Source organism: Vanacampus margaritifer, chromosome 10, assembly GCF_051991255.1.
Source record: "Vanacampus margaritifer isolate UIUO_Vmar chromosome 10, RoL_Vmar_1.0, whole genome shotgun sequence".
Taxonomy (NCBI): domain Eukaryota; kingdom Metazoa; phylum Chordata; class Actinopteri; order Syngnathiformes; family Syngnathidae; genus Vanacampus; species Vanacampus margaritifer.
In genome coordinates this window covers 4,669,172-4,688,523 of record NC_135441.1, presented here as the reverse complement: position 1 = coordinate 4,688,523, position 19,352 = coordinate 4,669,172, and the positions used below count along the sequence as shown (strand labels likewise).

General features: G+C 40.4%; 1 protein-coding gene across 2 annotated transcripts; it reads right to left on the bottom strand.

Moving 5' to 3' along the window:
- Window positions 1-6,284: 6,284 nt before the first annotated feature.
- On the bottom strand, window positions 6,285-19,086 carry rnf103 (ring finger protein 103). Of its 2 annotated transcripts, XM_077578526.1 has the most exons (8): window positions 19,032-19,086; window positions 18,468-18,894; window positions 16,045-16,193; window positions 15,114-15,229; window positions 12,712-13,134; window positions 12,507-12,639; window positions 12,303-12,389; window positions 6,285-7,334 (listed from the first exon to the last, which is right to left on the bottom strand). In XM_077578526.1, exons 2-8 carry the CDS (start codon window positions 18,691-18,693, stop codon window positions 6,528-6,530), a joined length of 1,941 nt encoding a protein of 646 aa, XP_077434652.1. In that variant the 5' UTR covers window positions 18,694-18,894; window positions 19,032-19,086; the 3' UTR covers window positions 6,285-6,527. The 2 variants fall into 2 exon arrangements, with proteins under 2 accessions (XP_077434652.1, XP_077434651.1); XM_077578525.1 differs by having other exon boundaries at window positions 18,468-19,060.
- Window positions 19,087-19,352: the final 266 nt, after the last annotated feature.

The following is a 19,352-nucleotide window of genomic DNA, read 5'->3' as shown; positions in this document are numbered from 1 at the left end:
TTTTTTTTTTTTTGAAACGGGTGCTGGGAAGGCTTGCGGAGCTCTCCTGAAAGTTTTAAGTAGGTTTTTTGAGCCTAATGACTATTTTTGGCCCCTAGAGGGCAGCAATGACTCTCTTTTGACAAGATCGGGTGGGCGTCAGTAGAGGCGGAGCTAGAGCGTTGAGCAGGAGATCAGATTGGAAAACAAAGGAAAAATGGCGGCCGGTCGCGAGGAGCTAACGCCAGAGCCGTTTTTTTCAAAGACCAAAAGCATCGCTAAAAAAGCACATTGTTGATGACGATCATCATCATCGATGATGAAGATGATGGTGACTCCGTGGTTGGAAAGCATTGACGCGGCAGTAGAAGACGTTAGATGGAGCTAGATGGAGGAGGGAACGGGCAATGGCGAGCGTTTGCAAGCAGCTCTACACTTACAAGACGAAAGGCATCGACCAACGCTAAAATAGTACATTGATATCCATGATGATGAAGGTGAATCCGAGCTTGACGGCGAAATTGGAACCGCTGACGCAGCAGCTATGACGGTGTCGTAACGCGGAGCGCAACCGAGCACGCACAGGCGGACGTTCGATCGGACGACGGAGAGTGCCCCGAGTCCAATGCATATTCATCGGAGGAAGTGTGTACAGTCTGCTACTTGCTTTTTATTCCCCGGAAAAAAAGGCCGTCAAGAAAGTGTAACGTTTGCACGCAAAACGGACCAATGTGAAAGTGAAAGTAAACTGTTGTGCGCGTCCTGGCGTCTCCTTGCACGCAGGAGAGCGTTACAAAAGGAAAAACTGTATTTGAAACATCCACATAATTGTAAGTAGTACCACAGTTGCACACATTTGTAAATAGTTTGCGAAATTGTTTTGTCAAATTGTTACACTGTTGAATGGAAATAAACGTATTTTGCAATCAAAAAACACTTTTTCATTGTTGGTGAAAGCGTTTTACAGAAGTAAAGCACTATTTAGGTGTTTGTGGCATCATTCATGGACAAAAAGAAGTGTACAATTCACTAGAGTGCATGAAATAACATTGTTTCACAAAAAGCTCTTTTTCTCCGTTTTTTGTTTCAAAAGAGAGAATTTCGGTGAAAGTAACCATTTTCTATTGTTGATTACTGAAGAACGGAATAAGGTAGAAACAAACTTTTTTTTCTGATGAAAGCTGAGAGTCAAATCTTTCATTTGGTAGTATGTGTGTTTCCATAGTCCAAACACAACATTTTCTGTGGACCTTGAAAGATCACTCAAAATGCTTAAATCGGCTGGCACTGGCGACAACCCGTTTTTGAAAACGTCTGGCAGTCAAAGAGTTAGGGGTGTCAAAATTAGTGCGTGAATTCTGAGTTAATTTAAAGTTCCTTTAATGCCACATTTTTTTTAAACACACAATTGATGAACGCCCCTACTTGGAAAGCCTTTACTGGGGGAATTCCAGTCGTAACACAGCAGATACGTCCACATCAAAATTGAGCAGTAATAAATGTAAAAATACGGAGACATGGGGTCAAGTTGTATTTAACAGTTATAAAAATGTGCATTCACATGACGTCACCGACCCCTACCTATTGACCCAGCAGGCCTTTCGTGGGGCAAACGACCAGCAAGACAATGCAACCAATCGTTTTATTTAGGTGTGTGGAAGCAGAAAGGAATTACACATCTCCACCATCTCTTCTCAGATAATATATTTATATCATATACATCCTTGCTCCAAAAATACAAAATAAAAAACTGAATTCTTTTACATTATCTACAAGTTAAAAATATGATAAATAAAAAAATACACTTCAGGGTACGCTCCAACCGCCTGCTAAAGATATTACCAAGCTTTCTCCGACAACAACAAAAAAACTTTCAAAAATATATAAGTTACTTTCATATACTGATAAAATGTCTTTACCCATCTCGAAATGGGAGACAGACTTGTCTATAGCTACGGAATCTGACTTTTAGATTCAAGTTTGTGAAAACGCATTTAAAATGACAAAACACACAAATTTACAACTTATCCAATATAAAATTATTCATAGAACATACATTACTCAATATATGATGAAGAAAATGGGACTCTCAGACCTCCGACATTTGTCTCCAATGTTTACAAAACACTACAGACACTTATGTTCATGCTTTATGGTTATGTCCTCCGGTTATGTATTTCTGGACTAAAGTCTTAGAAAAACTTTCCGCTATTTTGGACTGTAGGATACCTTTATCTCCAAACTTGTGTTTGCTAGGTGACCTAACAACAACTGACTTACCACATAAACAATTTCAATCTACACTTGTAGCCTTTACTATCGCAAAAAAAACAATTCTTGTTAACTGGAAAAATAAACAAACTCTGAATATCGACCAATGGTCTAACCTCCTGATAAATCACATTTTAATGGAAAAAATATCTGCCTCAAATAAAAAACAAATATCAAAATTTATAGAAACATGGTCTACGTATATAGGATTTTTTAACCTAATTCTGGTTACTTAATTCTGCCTGTTAGCGAGAGCCACCACATCGTGATAACTTACATTGATGTTTCTGTATTTGGCAATTTGTAACTAATGGTTGTGTTTTTATAGTCAGTAAACCAGTTGCTGCCAACAGGATCGAGCAGATTCACCTCCAATGGGCACTAAGGGTTAATATTCGGATTCACTGCATGCCAAGGGGTTAATTCTATAGGTGCTGTCCCCCCCTGGCTGGGCGTGGGCGGGTCTGCCCCTCTGTTGGCTGCTGGGTGGCGGCTGCGTCTTGGCCGTTCCCTGGGTCTCTTGGGGGGTGCTGCGTTGAGGGGCTCTCCCTGGTGTACAGGCCGGTGCCGCCCCGGCACGGTCCGTCGCGGTTCGGGGCCTGTGGGCCGCCGGGGTGCTCCGTGGTTCCCTCTCCCCTCCCCCTTCCTCCCCCCTTGCTACCTCTCCCTCCTCGCCTCTCCCCGCCCGTCCCCCGCCTCCCTGTCCCTTCTCCCTCGTCACCCTTCCTCCTCCTCTCCCCCTCTCTCTGCGGTCCTGCCGCTGCCCCCTGCCCTTCTTGTCGTCTCCTTCCCCCTCCCCTGTCCGCCTTCCTCCCCCTCCCCTGGGCCGGGGGCTCCATCCGTGGCCCGGGTCTCGGCGCTCCGAGAATAAATAAAATTAAAAATAAATAAACTTATTTTGATATCAAAAAAACACTTTTTCATTGTTGGTGGTAGTGTTTTATAGAAGTAAAGCACTGTTTAGGGGTTTGTGGCATCATTCATGGGGGAAAAAAGTGTCAAATTCACTAGAGTGCATGAAATAATATCGTTTCACAAAAAGCTTGATTTCTCCGTATTTTGGTCCAAAACAGAGCATTTGGGTGAAACTAACCTATTCTCTATTGTTGATTACTGAAAAACTGAATGAGGTAGAAACAAACTTTTTTTTCTGATGAAAGATGAGAGTCCAATCTTTCATTTGGTAGTGTTTCCATAGTCCAAACACAAAATTGTCTGTGGACCTTGAAAGATCAGTCAAAATGCTCTAAATAAGCTGGCACCCACATGTTCTCTTTTCTGAAAATGGTTGGCAGTCAAAGAGTTAAGATCTCTCCAAAAACCCTCCTTAACTCTTTGACTGCCAGATGTTTTCAGAAAAGGGATGCCGTGGGTGCCAGCCGATTTAAGCATTTTGACTGATCTTTCAAGGTCCACAGACAATTTTGTGTTTGGACTATGGAAACTATGGTTTCGGATGTTTCCCTTCTCCAACACAGCTGATTCATATGATCAGCTCATCGGGAAGCTCTGGCAAAGCCTAATAACAATCCTTACCTGTGTTGGAGGAGGGAGACATCTAAAACCTGCAGGACTCTGGACCGAGGACTGAGTTTGCCCACACCTGCTTTAGATAGAAGCCAGGTTTTTGACATTTTGAAGCTGAGAGGAGTAGGAAAATCAATCTGAGCTTTTGCATAGCCAATACAAACCATTTGGAATGTCCTGAAAAAGACTGGTGCACTGAACAACAGACATCAAACAGGTTGGCCAGAGGGCATTCAACAGCAGTTGATGACACAAACAAACATTGTGTTATGATGACAAATAAATATTGTTGTCTTCTTCAGGGAATTACTCTAGGTACTCTGGCTTTCTCCCTGTTCTAAATTGTCTGTAGGTGTGAATGTGAGCGTGACTGGTTGTTGTCTACATGTGCCCTGATGACCAATTCTGAGTGTACGCTGTCTCTCAAACTCAGCAGAGATAGGCTCCAGCTCACATGTGACCCTAGTGAGAATAAGCAGTATAGAAAATAGATGGATCAATAACAATAATGAACTAGACAAAGTTGGGTTAAACTCGTTGAATTGTTTACTGATTTTGACACCGATCGATTTGTTAGAAAAATCAGATATGCAGTTATTTTACCAGACAGGTGGATAATTAATTGCGGCTTTCATAATAAATAATGGGATATTCCTGATTTGGAGGACTTTTGGTATTTAAAAAAACCCTTCACTTTTCTGATGTTTTGCTACATATTCATCGATAACAGGTAATAATGCTTGTTAAATGCTTGATTACCTCATTTTAAAAATCAATGGTAGCATTTGTTTGGTGTTTATAATAGGCTATGGTGCAACCCTGTCACTCTAATCACAGTAACAGGGTTGCAAGTCCGGGCAAATGTTAGCTTTCTCTCAGGAGTAGAAGCTAGCTGTTACTGCTGACCAATAGGACATACTTACTTCATGTAAGTAAAGAAAAATAAATAAACAATTCTCTTATTCTGATAATATACAGAGCAGTTGCCCGAGGCAGAGTAACTATGTTAGAAAAATATGAAGAATAGAAGAGATGCTCTCCTCGTACTTTTGGAAAACTATTTGTTTGATGATGTCAAGTCGCGTATCATATGATACACTGCTTTCTTTTTCTTCTACCATGCTAAAAAGGTTGTGGTGACAGGGTTGCATGCATGTGAGACACACGTTCTATGAATAATAAAATATTCCCACAGTTACGGAGAGAAAGCAATGCAATTAAAACGTGTTTTTTTTTTAAAGAAAAAGTTTTAAAGAAAAGACTAAATGCTGTTTCATTAGAGATAAGCACAGAAAAAGCAACAACGAATTTGACCATATCATTGTTGAAGTGTGGAATTGATTGAATAATTAAAATCTTTATAATTAAAAGCTTTGAAAGCAATGAAATATATGCTAATCTTCTATTTTGATATCCGCCTCGAGAGCAGTCAGTACTTCTTATTGCTGTTGGGGAATTACTGCCATCTAGCGGTGTTATTGCAGCATTACTGCAATAACACCCAAATACATGTCAATTTCTCAAATAATACTTGAGAATAAAATCGGGGCACAAGTTATACTGTATGTTTTTGCTTATCGACAAGGATGCATGGTCCCCTGCATATTTGTTTATTTTAAAATTCTATGTAGACGGAAATTTGCTGTTAATACATAATATACATTTAGATTACATGCCAAACTAATCCAATAACTGTTTATGATTTTGAACGATCATAGTATCCCGAGCCAATACGATAGGATGAAAAATCTGCCCTTCGCATGCTACCAAGTTTGTTTTTATCTACACACATTAAACATAAGAGAAATTTAATATTGTCCATGTATAAATCAAATAGTTAATCCAAATTGAGTGTTATAGGCTTTATATATATATATATATATATATATAAATTTGTGCTGGCTCTCATTCATGAAAGTGTAAGTATGCACGTTACCCTCGTAATAATTGAATGCATTTGCATTGAGGCGCTCCATTTAGTGCAACAATCGGATGCCCCTATAACATGGTCTTTATTCACCAAAGAACATTTAGCATCATTTCTGCTACTTGATGACATGCTTAGTCTAACGAGATGCCGTGATTGTCGGAAGTCGGATTTATCAAGAGTAGTTTTTTCCCAGTTCTGACCTGAAAGAGTTCGAGGCGAAAGTAAACAACCAAAATGGCGGCTAGTGATAAATTGTTTTGTTTTTTTAAATTTTGGTCCTCAAAACTCATTTTGACCTCCAAACTTGACTTCTCGCAATTTTACTCCATTTATTGCTTTTATCTTACCATTCACGGTCTGTGTTTCCAAAGGGGTCGCCATGTAGCCACGTCACACGTCACATTGCGGACTTCGCAAGTGGAATTTCCGAGTTCAAAGGGGCGCTCCCGGACACACTTCCTGGTTTGAAGTCGGAAAAGTCCGACTTCCAACCATCCTTGAATGCAGCATTAGTATGTTTACGAATTTCTATGTAAGCCCCAAATTCCGAGACCCAAACTAACCCAGAGACACGTGGTGACTGGCCATTACAAATTTATTAGCAGATGAGAGCATGAAGACACAACGTTCAGCACAGAAATGGGAAACAAGCAAATTGACGGTCATGACAGCAACTTGGATCACACACGCGTTAGCTTTGGCATCCCTCCCCCGTCTCCACCTAACCCCAAGCAAGTTGTGCTACACTCTTGCTTCTGGTGCTAATTAACCCAAAAATCATGATGAGAGAAGAGAAAGAGCTGAGGAAGGATCTTTTTCATTAAGTGTCCCAACTAAGACTACTGTGCACATGCTGCGGCTGCTTCTTCTTGTAGCTGGGCCAGCGACACACGGGACAGCAGTGCCGGCCCGCATCCAACCACAGCACAATGCACTGCTGGTGGAAGGCGTGGCCGCAAGGCAGACCCATCAGTAGTTCTCCACTCACAAAGTTCTCCAGGCAGACGACGCACTCGGAGCACCGCAGAACGTCACGGGGCCACCCCGAGACTCTTTCGGCTGATGCGGCCTCCGCATCGCCTCGGCAACAGCGGCGCGTTGCCGCCTTGGTGTTACTGTTCACAGAGAGAGCGTCGCCATCACTGCTGTCTGTATCTGAGCGACAATTATCAGTTTCTTCTTCCGTCTCGTCCGTGACGCGACATTGGAACTTCCATGCAGGTAAAGCTTTAATGTAGTCCATGTTCACTAATGGGCGGAGCCAGAGGTCGGGGAAAGCCAAACGCTCGAAGAGGAAGTTGGGGTCATCCTCCCAGTCTGATGGCACCTGTTGTAGCGATGCGATTGGGTGGAGCAGGTAGGATGTGTACCACTCCCACAAACTAGCCAGCCACTCCAAGTTAGTGCTGCTGTCCTCTTGGCTTCTGTTGCCGCAGCGACGTTTCTTCTCAAAATAATCCACCAGCAGGCCGTGGGCCAGGTAGGTGGATAGGAAGAGAGCCGGGTGGGATGAATAGAAGGTCCAGTCGGCTCTCACCACGCTGGCTAGCGTGGTGGTGTCAGCGTAGCGAAGCAACTTGAGACTGTAGCCATACAGAGCATCCAGGTAGGACAGCTGGAGGAGGGCCTAAGAGGAAGTTAATAACAGTTAAATAGTAGAGCTATAAACATCATTAGGAATTAGATACTTAGAATTAGATGCCAGAAAAGACCTCAGTATAGAGCAGTGCTGCGATCCCCTGTCCATGTACCCGCAACGCGCCACACCCCCCCCCCTATTTATTTTTTTAATGCACCACATACACTCACTGACATGACTGGGAGGCAGGCAGGTGAATCGGAGCGTGGGGATATAATTTCCCTCTGCTCCGGCTCACCTGCTCCCAATTTTAATGCACCACACACACACACACACACACACACACACACACACACGCACACACGCACACACACACACACACACACACACACACACACACACACACACACACACACACACACACACACACACACACACACACACACACACACACACACACACACACACACACACACACACACACACACACACACACACACACACACACACAAACACACACTTGTATATACACTGGGTGGGGTCACATTCAAGGTGTAGGGGTAGAGTTCGCCAGTCCTGCTGCGTTGGATGCGCGGGCCGTGTTGGGGTGCTGCTCCTGGGTTTGCTCTTCGGCCGGTGGCCCCTACGGGGCCCGGGGATTGTCCTTTGGCGCTGCCGTGGCCTGGGGGGCCCTGAGGCGTTGCGCTTGCTCTGTCCTGGCAGGGGTCGACGGCTCCCCTCTTTGGTGAAGATTTTCATGCATGCCAGATCCACCACACCAGCATCTAACGAAACTCAGACACAATCTGCTTCTTCCTCAGGTCGTTGAATCGGTGGAGGCTGGTGTCTGTGGCTCTCACTCTTGTTTCGTCTGTCCTTCCTTCCTTTCATCAGTCTCTCCTTTGGTCTCTTGAGGTCTCCCTGATTTGTTGAAATTTAGATGTCTCTGAGGTTGGTGAAAGACTCTGGTTGGTGGCCTGGTGGGTGGTGTCTGGTCGGTGCTGGATTTCACTTTCCTTTCTTTTCTATGGTACTTTCTCGGGTTTCCTGACGGCCTCACAACTCTGGCTGGAAGTGTTCGGTTTAGGGGAACGGTATGGGATTTTTTAATAGGTTTTAAGTGAACTAATGAATACACACTCACACGCACATACAAAATAAAAAATTAAAAAAAATAAAATTAAATTAAATAAAAAGAGAGAGCAATGATGATGACAAATCGGTAAAATTACAGAATGAACAATACTGAGCGCGCCAGAAAAAAAAAAAGGATTTAGATACTACTAAACAAAGATAGTCATAACAAAATGATGTTCATACGGTCAATCAAATCTAATGAAAGAAGCCTTGACAAAATTTGTGATATTCTAAGAAAAATTAAGATTATCGTGTTTGCCAACAGGATTCTGGCCCAAAAAAAACACAGCTAGGTTTTAAAAGTAAAATATGGATTATTCTGAAGCGGCCTTACAGTATCTCACAAAATTGAGTACACTCTTCACATGTCTGCAGATATTTAATGATGCTTTTTTTTCATAGGACAACACTTAAAGTGAAAGTGTGTAATAGTTGACTACTAGATGTTGCTATATCATGGGATACGTCCAAAGTAGATGCATTTTGAGGCACATACACTATGGTGGCTCAGAGAGACCACACTTCACAAGCCTGCCACCAATTCTTACATGAGTGAACACGCAAGCGGCGAGCGACGGTGACTTGGCAGCCGGTGTGAAGCCCGGCGAGTGACGCCGAAAGACCGAGTGAGCCAGATTTACCCTGCCTTCACGTGCTATGAATATTTCTTGCCATTCACAAATCCTTCGTCGCTCTCCGCCGTGTTGAAACTTAGAAGTTCTCTCAACTCGGAAACTCGGGTATCAAAATAAATTCCCAGTTGTCCAGTAGAAAATACGACATGAGGGGGCGTTCACGTGCAATTTTCTACTCGACATGTGGTATTTACCATAATTTCACTATCACATGAAGGCAGCATTAGCTGGAGCAGCGAGCGAGAAGCTAGCGGGAGTTAGTCAGAGCCATAGGCTGGATTGGCTAACAAGAGTGGCTAGCGGGAGAATCTAGTAAAAAAAAAAAAAAGCTAGTACAGACGCTCACCTACTTACGAACATTCGTGTTACGAACAACTGTACATGCGAACATGTCTGCGCGCATGTCAAAAAATGTTCGGAAAGAGATGCTGTAAGTTAGATTTTTTATTGCGCACCTTTTTCCGAGTACTGTAGTGCTTCTTTCCGCCGCTAATACCGACGCTTGGTGCTGTGAGAGCTCACCCAGCATTGGAGGCTCAGCAACGTGTCGAGGAGGGGGAAGAAGAAGAAACGCCTGTCGCTCATAGATAAAGCCATCGCACTCTTCGAGCAGCAAGACCCAAATATTGAACGTTGCAAATCAATTGAATGATGCCATACAGTGCTACCGCATCATTTATGATGAAAAAAGAAGAAAACTGTGCAATCGTAGTTAGATCGCTTCTTTCGGCCAGTTTCTAGTAAATCCTCCAAAGAAGATACTCATCAACCCTCATCTTCTTCCTACATTGAAGTTACGGAGGAGGAAGTAACTTTTGAAGCCCATTCCAGCGACGACGAAGAACCTCTCATGATATAAAATCCTCCTCCTCCTCCATCAAATCCTTAAGCATCGAGTACATCTTCCAAAAGTAAGTTAAACTTCATTTTATTTATCTTATTATGTACATGTACATACTGTGTGTGTCTCTCGCTCTCTCTCTCTAACATACGTAGTACAGTACTGTACGTATTCTCTTTAAACATAAATTATAATACAAAATATAGCACTGAAGCAACTTACGAACAAATTCACCTTACGAACGATCGCTCGGAACGTAACTCGTTCGTAAGTTGGGGAGCGTCTGTAAACAAAAAAAGCTAGTAAAAGCTTGCGAGAGCAAAGCAGAAGGTGACAAGCGACGGGAGCCCAAATCACGGGACCCAGCGACGACCACCTGCAGGCCCCAGCTGTTGAAAGTAAGCGGCGCTCAACCCATTAGGTCCGACACTTGATGCAAGCACCACCAGGGCTAACTACGTTCGCGAAGTTGTCTGTTGGGCATCCGTAGCAGGAAGATGCCAACGAAACATGGCAACTCTAGTAAGGTGAGACTCCAGCTATGTAATATAATTAGTGATTATTAGCAGACATACGATTATATAAAAAAATGAATGTTGATTTGATGGAACATCTTTTTGTGCATATTATTGAAATCAATAGTGGGTTTTTGAATTGATTGAATTATTAGTTCATCACTAGATGGCGCTAAAGATTACAGTACACACTTTTACGTCAAGAAATTACAGACGCAATGAAAAGTAGTCAGGGTATTACTGTAAATGTATTGTTCCCTCAAAATAAGTAAAAATAGAGCCATTAGTAGTTAGTAGTAGTTAACATAGTTAAAACCCTGGCAACAAAAGTGAGTACACCCCTAAGTGAAAATGTCCAAAGTGAGCACAGTTAATCGTTTCCCTCCCCGCTGTCTTGATTCGTTAGTGTTACAAGGGAGCAGGTGTGTTAAATTTTGGTATTACAGCTCTCATACTCATAGAGGTCACTGAACGTTCAACATGGTTTAAAAAAATAAAATAAAAACTCTCAAAAGAGCTGAAAAAGTCTACATGAAGATGGCCTAGGCTATAAACAGACTGAAAGTGAGCTGCAGGACAGTCGCCATTGGCCAAGACCATCCTGTGGTTTAATAGGACAGGTTCCACTCACAACGGGGCCTCGCCATGGTCGGCCAAAAAAGATCACATCCACGTCTTTGGAAAGTAGACACGAGTGCTGCCAGCATTGCTGCAGTGGTTGAAGGTGTTGCGGGGAGTCAACCTGTCAGTGCTCAGACCAGATGCTGCACACTGCATCTTAATTGGCCTGCATGGCTGGCATCCAAGAAAGAAGCCTTTTCTAAAAATGATGCACAAGAAAGCCTTGAAACGTATGCTTAAGACAAGCAGACTAAGGGCATGGATTACTAGAACAATGTTGTGTGGTCTGATGAGACAAAGATAAACTAATTTGGTTCAGATGGTGTCAAGCGTGTGTGGGAGTGTCATGGTCTGGGCCTGCAATTGGAACTCCAGTGAACTCTATACCCAAGAGTGTTAAGGCACTGCTGGAAAATAATGGGGCCACACAAAATATTGACACTGGGCTTTTCAAGTTTAGGGTGTACTCACTTTTGTTGCCAGGGGTTTAGCTCTTAATGGCTGCATTTTGAGTTACTCCGAGATTAACAATACTGACTACTTCCATCATTTCTTTATTGTTGTTCAGTGAAAAGATAATTAAATATCTGCAGAACTGTGAGGGGTGTACTCACTTGTGTGACATACTATCTAGATCCAACTGACCAATTGGGGAAGAAGCTGAAACTTACTAGCAAATCACTAAGATGCCTGGAGCAGTTTGCCCTCGGGAAGTGGGCCAAAATACAATGCGTGACTGTCATTTCATTAACTAATTCAAACCCCAAAACGTAAAACTACATTTTTTAATACTTTGTTCTTCACCCCCCAAAACGTATTTATACGGGCTGTTTTTTATGCCAGAGCATACAGAAGGTTTTGATACAGCTTCTGACATGAAGAGATCGCTTAAAGCAATGGTAGCTATAACAAAAAAAAGGCCAGCAAGTGGCAGTAGAGTATAAGAGATCAGCCAGGGCCTTGTGTTGTAACAAGCTCTTTTTGACAGTGTTTTCAAGTTTGTGAATAATGATGAAACTTAGCTATATTCCAATGCTAATTGCTGCAAAATGGAAACAGATAGAAATACACTTTTTTTTCCTGATGAAAAGAGACTCTTTCTTTTGGTAGTTTTTATAGCAGCAGAAGACAATATTCTGTGGGCCTCGCAAAATCAGTCAAAATTCAGTAAAACAGAGCGAAGGGGGTTGCTTCAGTGAAAATGGCTGGGAGTGAATGAGTTAATTACAAGCGTGTTTTTTTTACAGTGCAATATCAACTTTCCTACCAGAAATGGAAGCCAGGACACCAACAGGATGGAGTTGTAGGTCCCAAGTGTTCGGATTAGAACAACAAACCGTTTCACTGTTGCTCCCTGCACATCAAAATGATCAATATTAATGTACACATCAAACAACGTGCAAAATCACATTAGATTGAGTATCATTCAAGGCGTATCATACATTCAATGCAAATTAAATCAAAAGTCGACCTGTGTAATGAAGAGATCCATCCACGCCAAAAGGTTGATCAGGACAAGACTGAGGACAAAAAGATCATTGACCTCAGGTTGGACCGATCGCAGGAAGGTGTCCATGGCCGCCACAGACAAGAACTCGCCAGTACTGCACACAAAGACACAAACAATTCAGATACACAGAAATCTAAAGCGAATGCGTATGTTAGCGAACGTTCACCTGTTGCCATAGTGATAGATGCCCTCTGGCATCTTAAGTATGTAGGCGGGGCTCTGCGTCACACCGATTTCTAATAGGCTGCTGCGGTTGTCCCAGTGACTTATGTCCACAAATATGAACTCGATCCTGCCGGTGAACTTGACGGAGAGCGAGGAGAAGAAAACAGGCGGCTGGGGCAGGGGCGCAAACAGGAACATCTTCAAGGGGTGGAGCGGGTCGGGGCGCCACTCCTCCAGCAGTTTCTCTGAACGCCACAGCGTTTTGATGCGGTGGGACATCTGGGAGGTCATCCAACGGAAGATGTGCTCGGGCTCGATGCGACGGCCGTTGTATTCTTTCAGCATGACTTTGCCCTTGGATGCTGACGTCTGTGGGACCGACATGACCAGAGTGGAACGTTGCCAGCCGCGGCGGATGCATGACCTGGTGGGCACAACAACAGAATATCTTCACATGGGAAAAATATATTCCACCCTTAAAAAGGTATTATACCATTCAGATCATTTCATATTTTTGGAGCTAAGGTTCTGTAATCAACTCATTCACTCCCAGCCATTTTCACTGAAGCAACCCCCTTCACTCTTCACTGTTTTACTGGATTTTGACTGATTTTATAAGGCCCACAGAATATTGTGTTCTATAGCCATAAAAACATATAACCTACCAAAAGAAAGATTAGAGTATCTTCTTTCATCATATTTCTATATACAAGTTTTTTAAAAAAAGTATATTTCTATTTATTTTTTATTTTATTTTAGTTAACTAAAACTAACAAAAAAACTAAAACTAAAATTAAAAAAACTATTTTGTTAACCAAATAAAATGAAAACGAAAATGCTTTTTTAACAACAAAAACTAACAAACTACATTTTATGTTTACAAAACTAACTAAAACTAATAAGAATTATAGTAAAGATGTCCTTCGTTTTAGTCTTTGGTAACTTAATGCATGAGCCTTTGGGGATGGTTTTAAATGTGATTTCAAGTAGATTTATTTTGATATTAACCAAAATAAGGACGTTTGAAAGTGTGTCACACAAAAGTGATATCATCTAGCAGCAGCCAATAGAAAAGCACCTTCAGATGACGTTGCTCCCATGGTGTTTTTCAAATATTGCGCACACGTTTTTTTAAAAACTAATACTAAAACTAAGCATTTATGAAATAACTAAAACTAATGAAAACTAACAAAAGCAACTTGAAAACTAATTAAAACTAACTAAATTTAAAAACCAAAACTCAAAACGAAATCAAAACGAACTAAAATGAAAAATTACAAAACTATAATAACCCTGGTTGCAACATGGTTAATCTTTTATACTCTGCTGCCACCTGCTGGCCGTTTTTTGTAATAACTACCATTGCTTTAAGCGACCTCTTCAGGTCAGAGGCTGCATCAAATCCTTCTTTATCCTCTAGCATAAAATAAAATAAAATAATTAAAACACATATAAATACGTTTTGGGACCATGTCAATATTTAAAATAGAACTTTTTTTATACATTTTGGGAGCAAATGAGTGACAATTGATCACTCTGATTGACTGTTATCTGCGAATCAAAAAAGCATTTGCATTTTATTTCATGAAAACTATTTTTCTAATAGATTCAACTAACTATAATTTATTACACTAACTGATTGTGATTAATTTATTGGTTTGGACCGTAACATGTCAGAAAATTGTTTAAAATGTTGGTTGTCGTCCAAAGTAAAAGCAGATGCTCGCACTTTGATTCAACACAAAAGTCATCATCTACTTTCATGAAGGATTACAAAGAACATTCACTGTTAAGAGGCTGGAATTAAAGAGATAGTGACTGTAAACAATTAATTGATTATAAAAATAGTTAATTAATTGGATTGATTCATCGATTAATTTTGACACCTCTAGTTAAGGGGAAGTGGTTACATTATGATGAGTAGTTTGATCTTATGGCATGGTGACAGACATTTTCTTTTTCCCTCTCCCCTCCCACAAATTTCAGACTTTGTAATTTGAAATTTATATCCCCCTACATCACAATGTTGGTTTGATTTCGATTAATTGTTCAGCCCTATATTAATCAATATGAAAAGACATGAAGACTTGCTTGCACCATATTTAGCAGAAAGACACTATTTTACATTACAAAGCAGTGTACAGGTACCAACAAAATGATTTTGTGGTCAAATAATTAACAATAGTTTTCTAAATAGTGCTAGAAATCCACCCCCACCACCTACACTTTCATTTACACATGCTATTACATTCATTAAATGTCATTATCAAATACACTTCTCCATCCTTGACACCCAAATTCTGAGTTTTTCAGTTTGAGTTCATTCATTCGTAAGAAATAAGCAAGAAATAAAGACTTCAGAAACCAGAAGTTTGCTTTTGCCCTTAAATTTCCTGCTCCCACCTGTAGTCATGAGAGCAGTTAAATGTTCCAGTTCGGATTCCAAACTGTGACACTTTCTGTACCATCTTCCCCCAGTTGGGCTTACTGAGCAGAGCTTCTCGGTCCTGAGCAATGACCTGCATAGACACCATCATTATTAGAGTTAACCAAAACAAACAAAATAACAAAAAGCTAAAATTGGAAGACCCCCCACCACCACACACACTTTTGTTAACTCAGTCACTCCCAGCCATTTTCACAGAAGCAAACTCTTTCACTCCCAGCTGTTTTACAGGATTTTGACTGATTTTGCAAGGCCCACAGAATATTGTGTTCTGTTGTTATAAAAACATGGAACCTACCAAAAGAAAGATTATAGTCTCTTCTTTCATCAGGAAAAAACAAGTATTCGTATCTGTTTCCGTTTTGCAGCAATTAGCATTAGAATATAGCTAAGTTTCATCATTATTCACAAATCTATTTAGAAATGTGAGCAATGAACTTTTTTCAACATGGCCCTGGTTGATATTTTTTGCTCTGCTGCCACCTGCTGGCCGTTTGCGTAATAACTACAATTTATTTAACCGAGAGGCTGCATCAAAGCCTTCTGTATGCTCTAGCATAAAAAATATATAAAAAAACAAACAAAACAAAAACGTATAAACACGTCTTTGGGACACTTCAAACATTTAAAATAGAACCTATTTATACGTTTTTGGGAGCAAATGAGTTAACAAAATAAAAACTAAAGGTGTTTATAAGAAGAAAAAAAATAATGCACAGTACACAGTTGCGTCAATGTAAAACAGTTGCAAATAATCATACATCCATGATACTTGGTGCAGTTGCAAAGTTGTAACTTGCTGTGTTTCTTCTCCTCACACAAAAACGTTGTATCTGCATTCATATGTGTGTGGTGAAATGATTTTCTAATGGCAATAAATGAGATTACCTGAACCAACCAGATGCCATCTTTCGTATCCTCCACTAATTCATAGAAGTGCATCTCGCCACTAAAATGTGTGCTGCTGGCATCGCCTGCTTCCGTTTGCTCGTTCTCCTTCTTGATGACTGAATATAATTCCCCGTGTGTCAGCTCTCCTGTGGTTTTGAGAAGAACGGATTTGTTTTCATCAAATGCTGTCAACATCTATTGTCGAGTCGCATGACTTCAGTAATTAAACAATGGAAGCAATATGAACGGAACTAAATAACCTCTTGTAATCATTTAGTCCCCAAACTATGTGAACAAGTTAGTCAGCTTGTCGTTGAAAATATGTATTTTTTTTTAGCAACAATTAAGAAAGGTATTTTTGATGCCAATCTAAAAAAATTATTTACTTTTTTTTTTTCTAGCACACCAGGTTTTTGAAATATTTTCATTTATATCGTTTTGATGAAAAGACAATAGCAACATGCAATATCTGAAATTCAAAGACAAGAAACACATCTTTCAGACGCAGGGAAGCTAGCTGTGTGAACTGTCAAGTTAAGCTAGCTAAGTTAGCTTGACAGTTTAGTTCACCAATAGCTGGTCTACAATTAACTATCATGTCAGTTATGCATTTAAGAAGCCAATAAAGTGATAGATTAGACACCATGGAGACTGTAATGTTGAAACTTGAAATTATAGCAATCGTTATTTAAAAGCATAAACGTCATCTACACAAACTCCATTTTGAGTACTTTTCTGGTTGTGAGTGTGTCCCCTTATAATGTTTGATGTGGCAGGACCCCCGTAAACTACACGTCAACTTCACTCAACTTTAAAAAGTGTCAACGTGCACAAAGTGAATGCCTCTCATTTGCCTATTTACACACTCTTATTAGATTTGGAAAACAGATTGGCACCGGAAACAACATAGTCAGTTTATAAATCTGATGATTAAACTGATAAACTTTGACAAAAAAGAAAGAAAAAAAAGTGCTAAAAATATCTTAATGATTAATAGGTAATTTTGGGCTGCTGAGTCTGAAAATTACATATTTGAATTGGCTCTATTTTCTGAGATCAATATTTTTTTGCTGGTTGATAATTATTCTGATTTGACAGTTTACTGAAAGTAGTGTTTGTTCTTTGATGTCACCTCTTTATATTTGTTTACAGCTAATTTTGTCAAATTTTCTGAATGTTTGTTTGATTTTCAAATGAAACATGATTGGCATATAGAATATCACATCAAAAATAAAAGAATACTGTATGGACATATTTATTAAAAAATTTTTTTTTTAAAAAAGACAGATACAGTCTCATCAAAGTTGTAGCATAAAGAGAAGCCCAATGTCAAAATTTTCATATTTCTTTTTAAAACAAAAATATGGAATTTCTCAAAAACTAGAGCCAATTTGGACAAATCAATATCATTTTCAGTGACACACTGTTAAAATACTAGAATATGCTGAATGTGGGAGTAAACATTTATAACACTAGTCCACACACATTTTGGTGGTCTTGATGGTTTTAGGGTATTTTTGTGTCGCTGAATCTCATAGAAATGTAAGCGAACGAAACAGACAATCTTCTAAATAATTCGAGTTTGTGTAATTTTTGAAAATGTAAATGATCATTTTATTTTTGGGGAGAGAATACTTTTTTTGTGTTAGTGAAAAAACATTTTGTTAATATATGTTGTGATGAACCAAGATTTTATGACTTGCTTTATTTATTATTTATTGCTCGGTGCGCAATAGCTTGACTTGTTTGAAACCCCCGCCCACCCCACCCCCCACAGTGAGCCTTGAAAGCTTCATTTACTTGTGACTTGCATGTATGTCTGGATTTGTCAACTTGACAGAGAGAAAAATTGGTCCATACTTTGGAGGGGTGGTGAATGTCATCTTTGTCTAATGTTGCCATGTGTTATATGTTAAAAAAAAATTATCTACAACAACGATTTCAAAAGAGCTAATTTCAGCTGATCAAATCAGCCAGCTGATTAATCATTGGGCCCTGCAAAATACAAATCTAATATTGTCATACGTTTGGTTATAATACTAAAAGTATTCTCCTTTTGTTGACAGGTGGTCTTTTGAGTTGAACAGTTGTAAAATCTCTTTAAAAATGAAATATTGTTGTAGCGTATGGCCTCTAAGTTCCATTTCTGGTTTTATGGCTGTCCTCATCAGTGCTTGTGTTGCTATACTGTACAGTCACATTTTCAAGCTTCAAACCTGAAAAATCATTTCGTTCATATCAACACTGACAAGTGTGATGGCAAGTAAACACGTTAAAACAGATATTGTAAGGTTGCACTGTATTCCGTTAACCGAAACAGACTCCTGAAGCCAGGCCTCAGTGACTAAACAACCAAACAGTGTGGTACATTTTTGTAACATCGAGAACGGCACCGGCAGAGACAGGATAAGGACATCTACCTGATTTCTCCACCAGCTGGCTGACATCCTTCTTCTCTGCCAGCCCGGCGTACCCCAGCCCACGACACTCCAGGATGGTCTTCAGCTTCTTGTAGCTGAGCGAAACCGGGTCGACCAGCTGTGTCGCGAACACGCCAGTCTCATACCAAACCACCGCCTCGAATAGCCGAGCTAACATAAACAAAACGATGAAATACAGAAGCAAAAAGAACAACTTGAGCCACATGGTGTAGCTGGACGTCGACGGCGCAGAGTGCTAGACAATTCCTCAGTCAGCCTCCGCGGACTTCCACACAAACGTTCATGTTTGGTTGAGGGAGGTTGGGTCGGGAGGCAGGCAATTCCCTGACCAGCCAGCAGCACGAAGCCTGCCCACTGTCAACAGTTAGCCCGTTAGCTTAGCGTCCTGGGTGATTTTCAGCAGGCCCTGATGATGTAACGACAAGAAAAAACCGCGATTGAGTCTCGCGTCAGCAGAGAAGTGAATTCCAGACAGCACAGCGCAAAATGCAAGTCGCATTTTAGGTTCGAATCACACTACAAATGAAACACCATTGCACGTACGAAATCGATCGGATCAGCTGACGCTAGAAAGTGACGCCATTTCCGTCCACAACAGACCTTCCATTTGTTTTTGTTGTGGTTCATTTATTTTATCTCAACAAGTGAACATTTTCTGATCCAGGCTGTGTGTGTGTGTTTTTAAAAAAAATAATATATATATTTTTTATAAGAACTTAAATTAACAAAGATTTAGTTTTATTTTGGAAGCATGTTATTTTTGGTTTTGTTGAAAGAAATGGAAAAAGCAAGGCAAATGTGTTTTTGCTTAATGTATTTATTATTTTGGCAAAATTTCACATATATGAGTGTAAATTTATGGGA

What these genes read in the sequence shown, in the direction of transcription:
- rnf103 (XM_077578526.1), bottom strand. Translation starts at nt 18,693, where the DNA reads ATGTGGCTCAAGTTGTTCTTTTTGCTTCTGTATTTCATCGTTTTGTTT. An exon ending in ATGGCATCTGGTTGGTTCAG is followed by an intron (nt 15,230 to 16,044) that starts GTAATCTCATTT and finishes GTGTCTATGCAG; the next exon opens with GTCATTGCTCAGGACCGAGA. An exon ending in ATCTATCACTATGGCAACAG is followed by an intron (nt 12,640 to 12,711) that starts GTGAACGTTCGC and finishes CTTTGTGTGCAG; the next exon opens with TACTGGCGAGTTCTTGTCTG.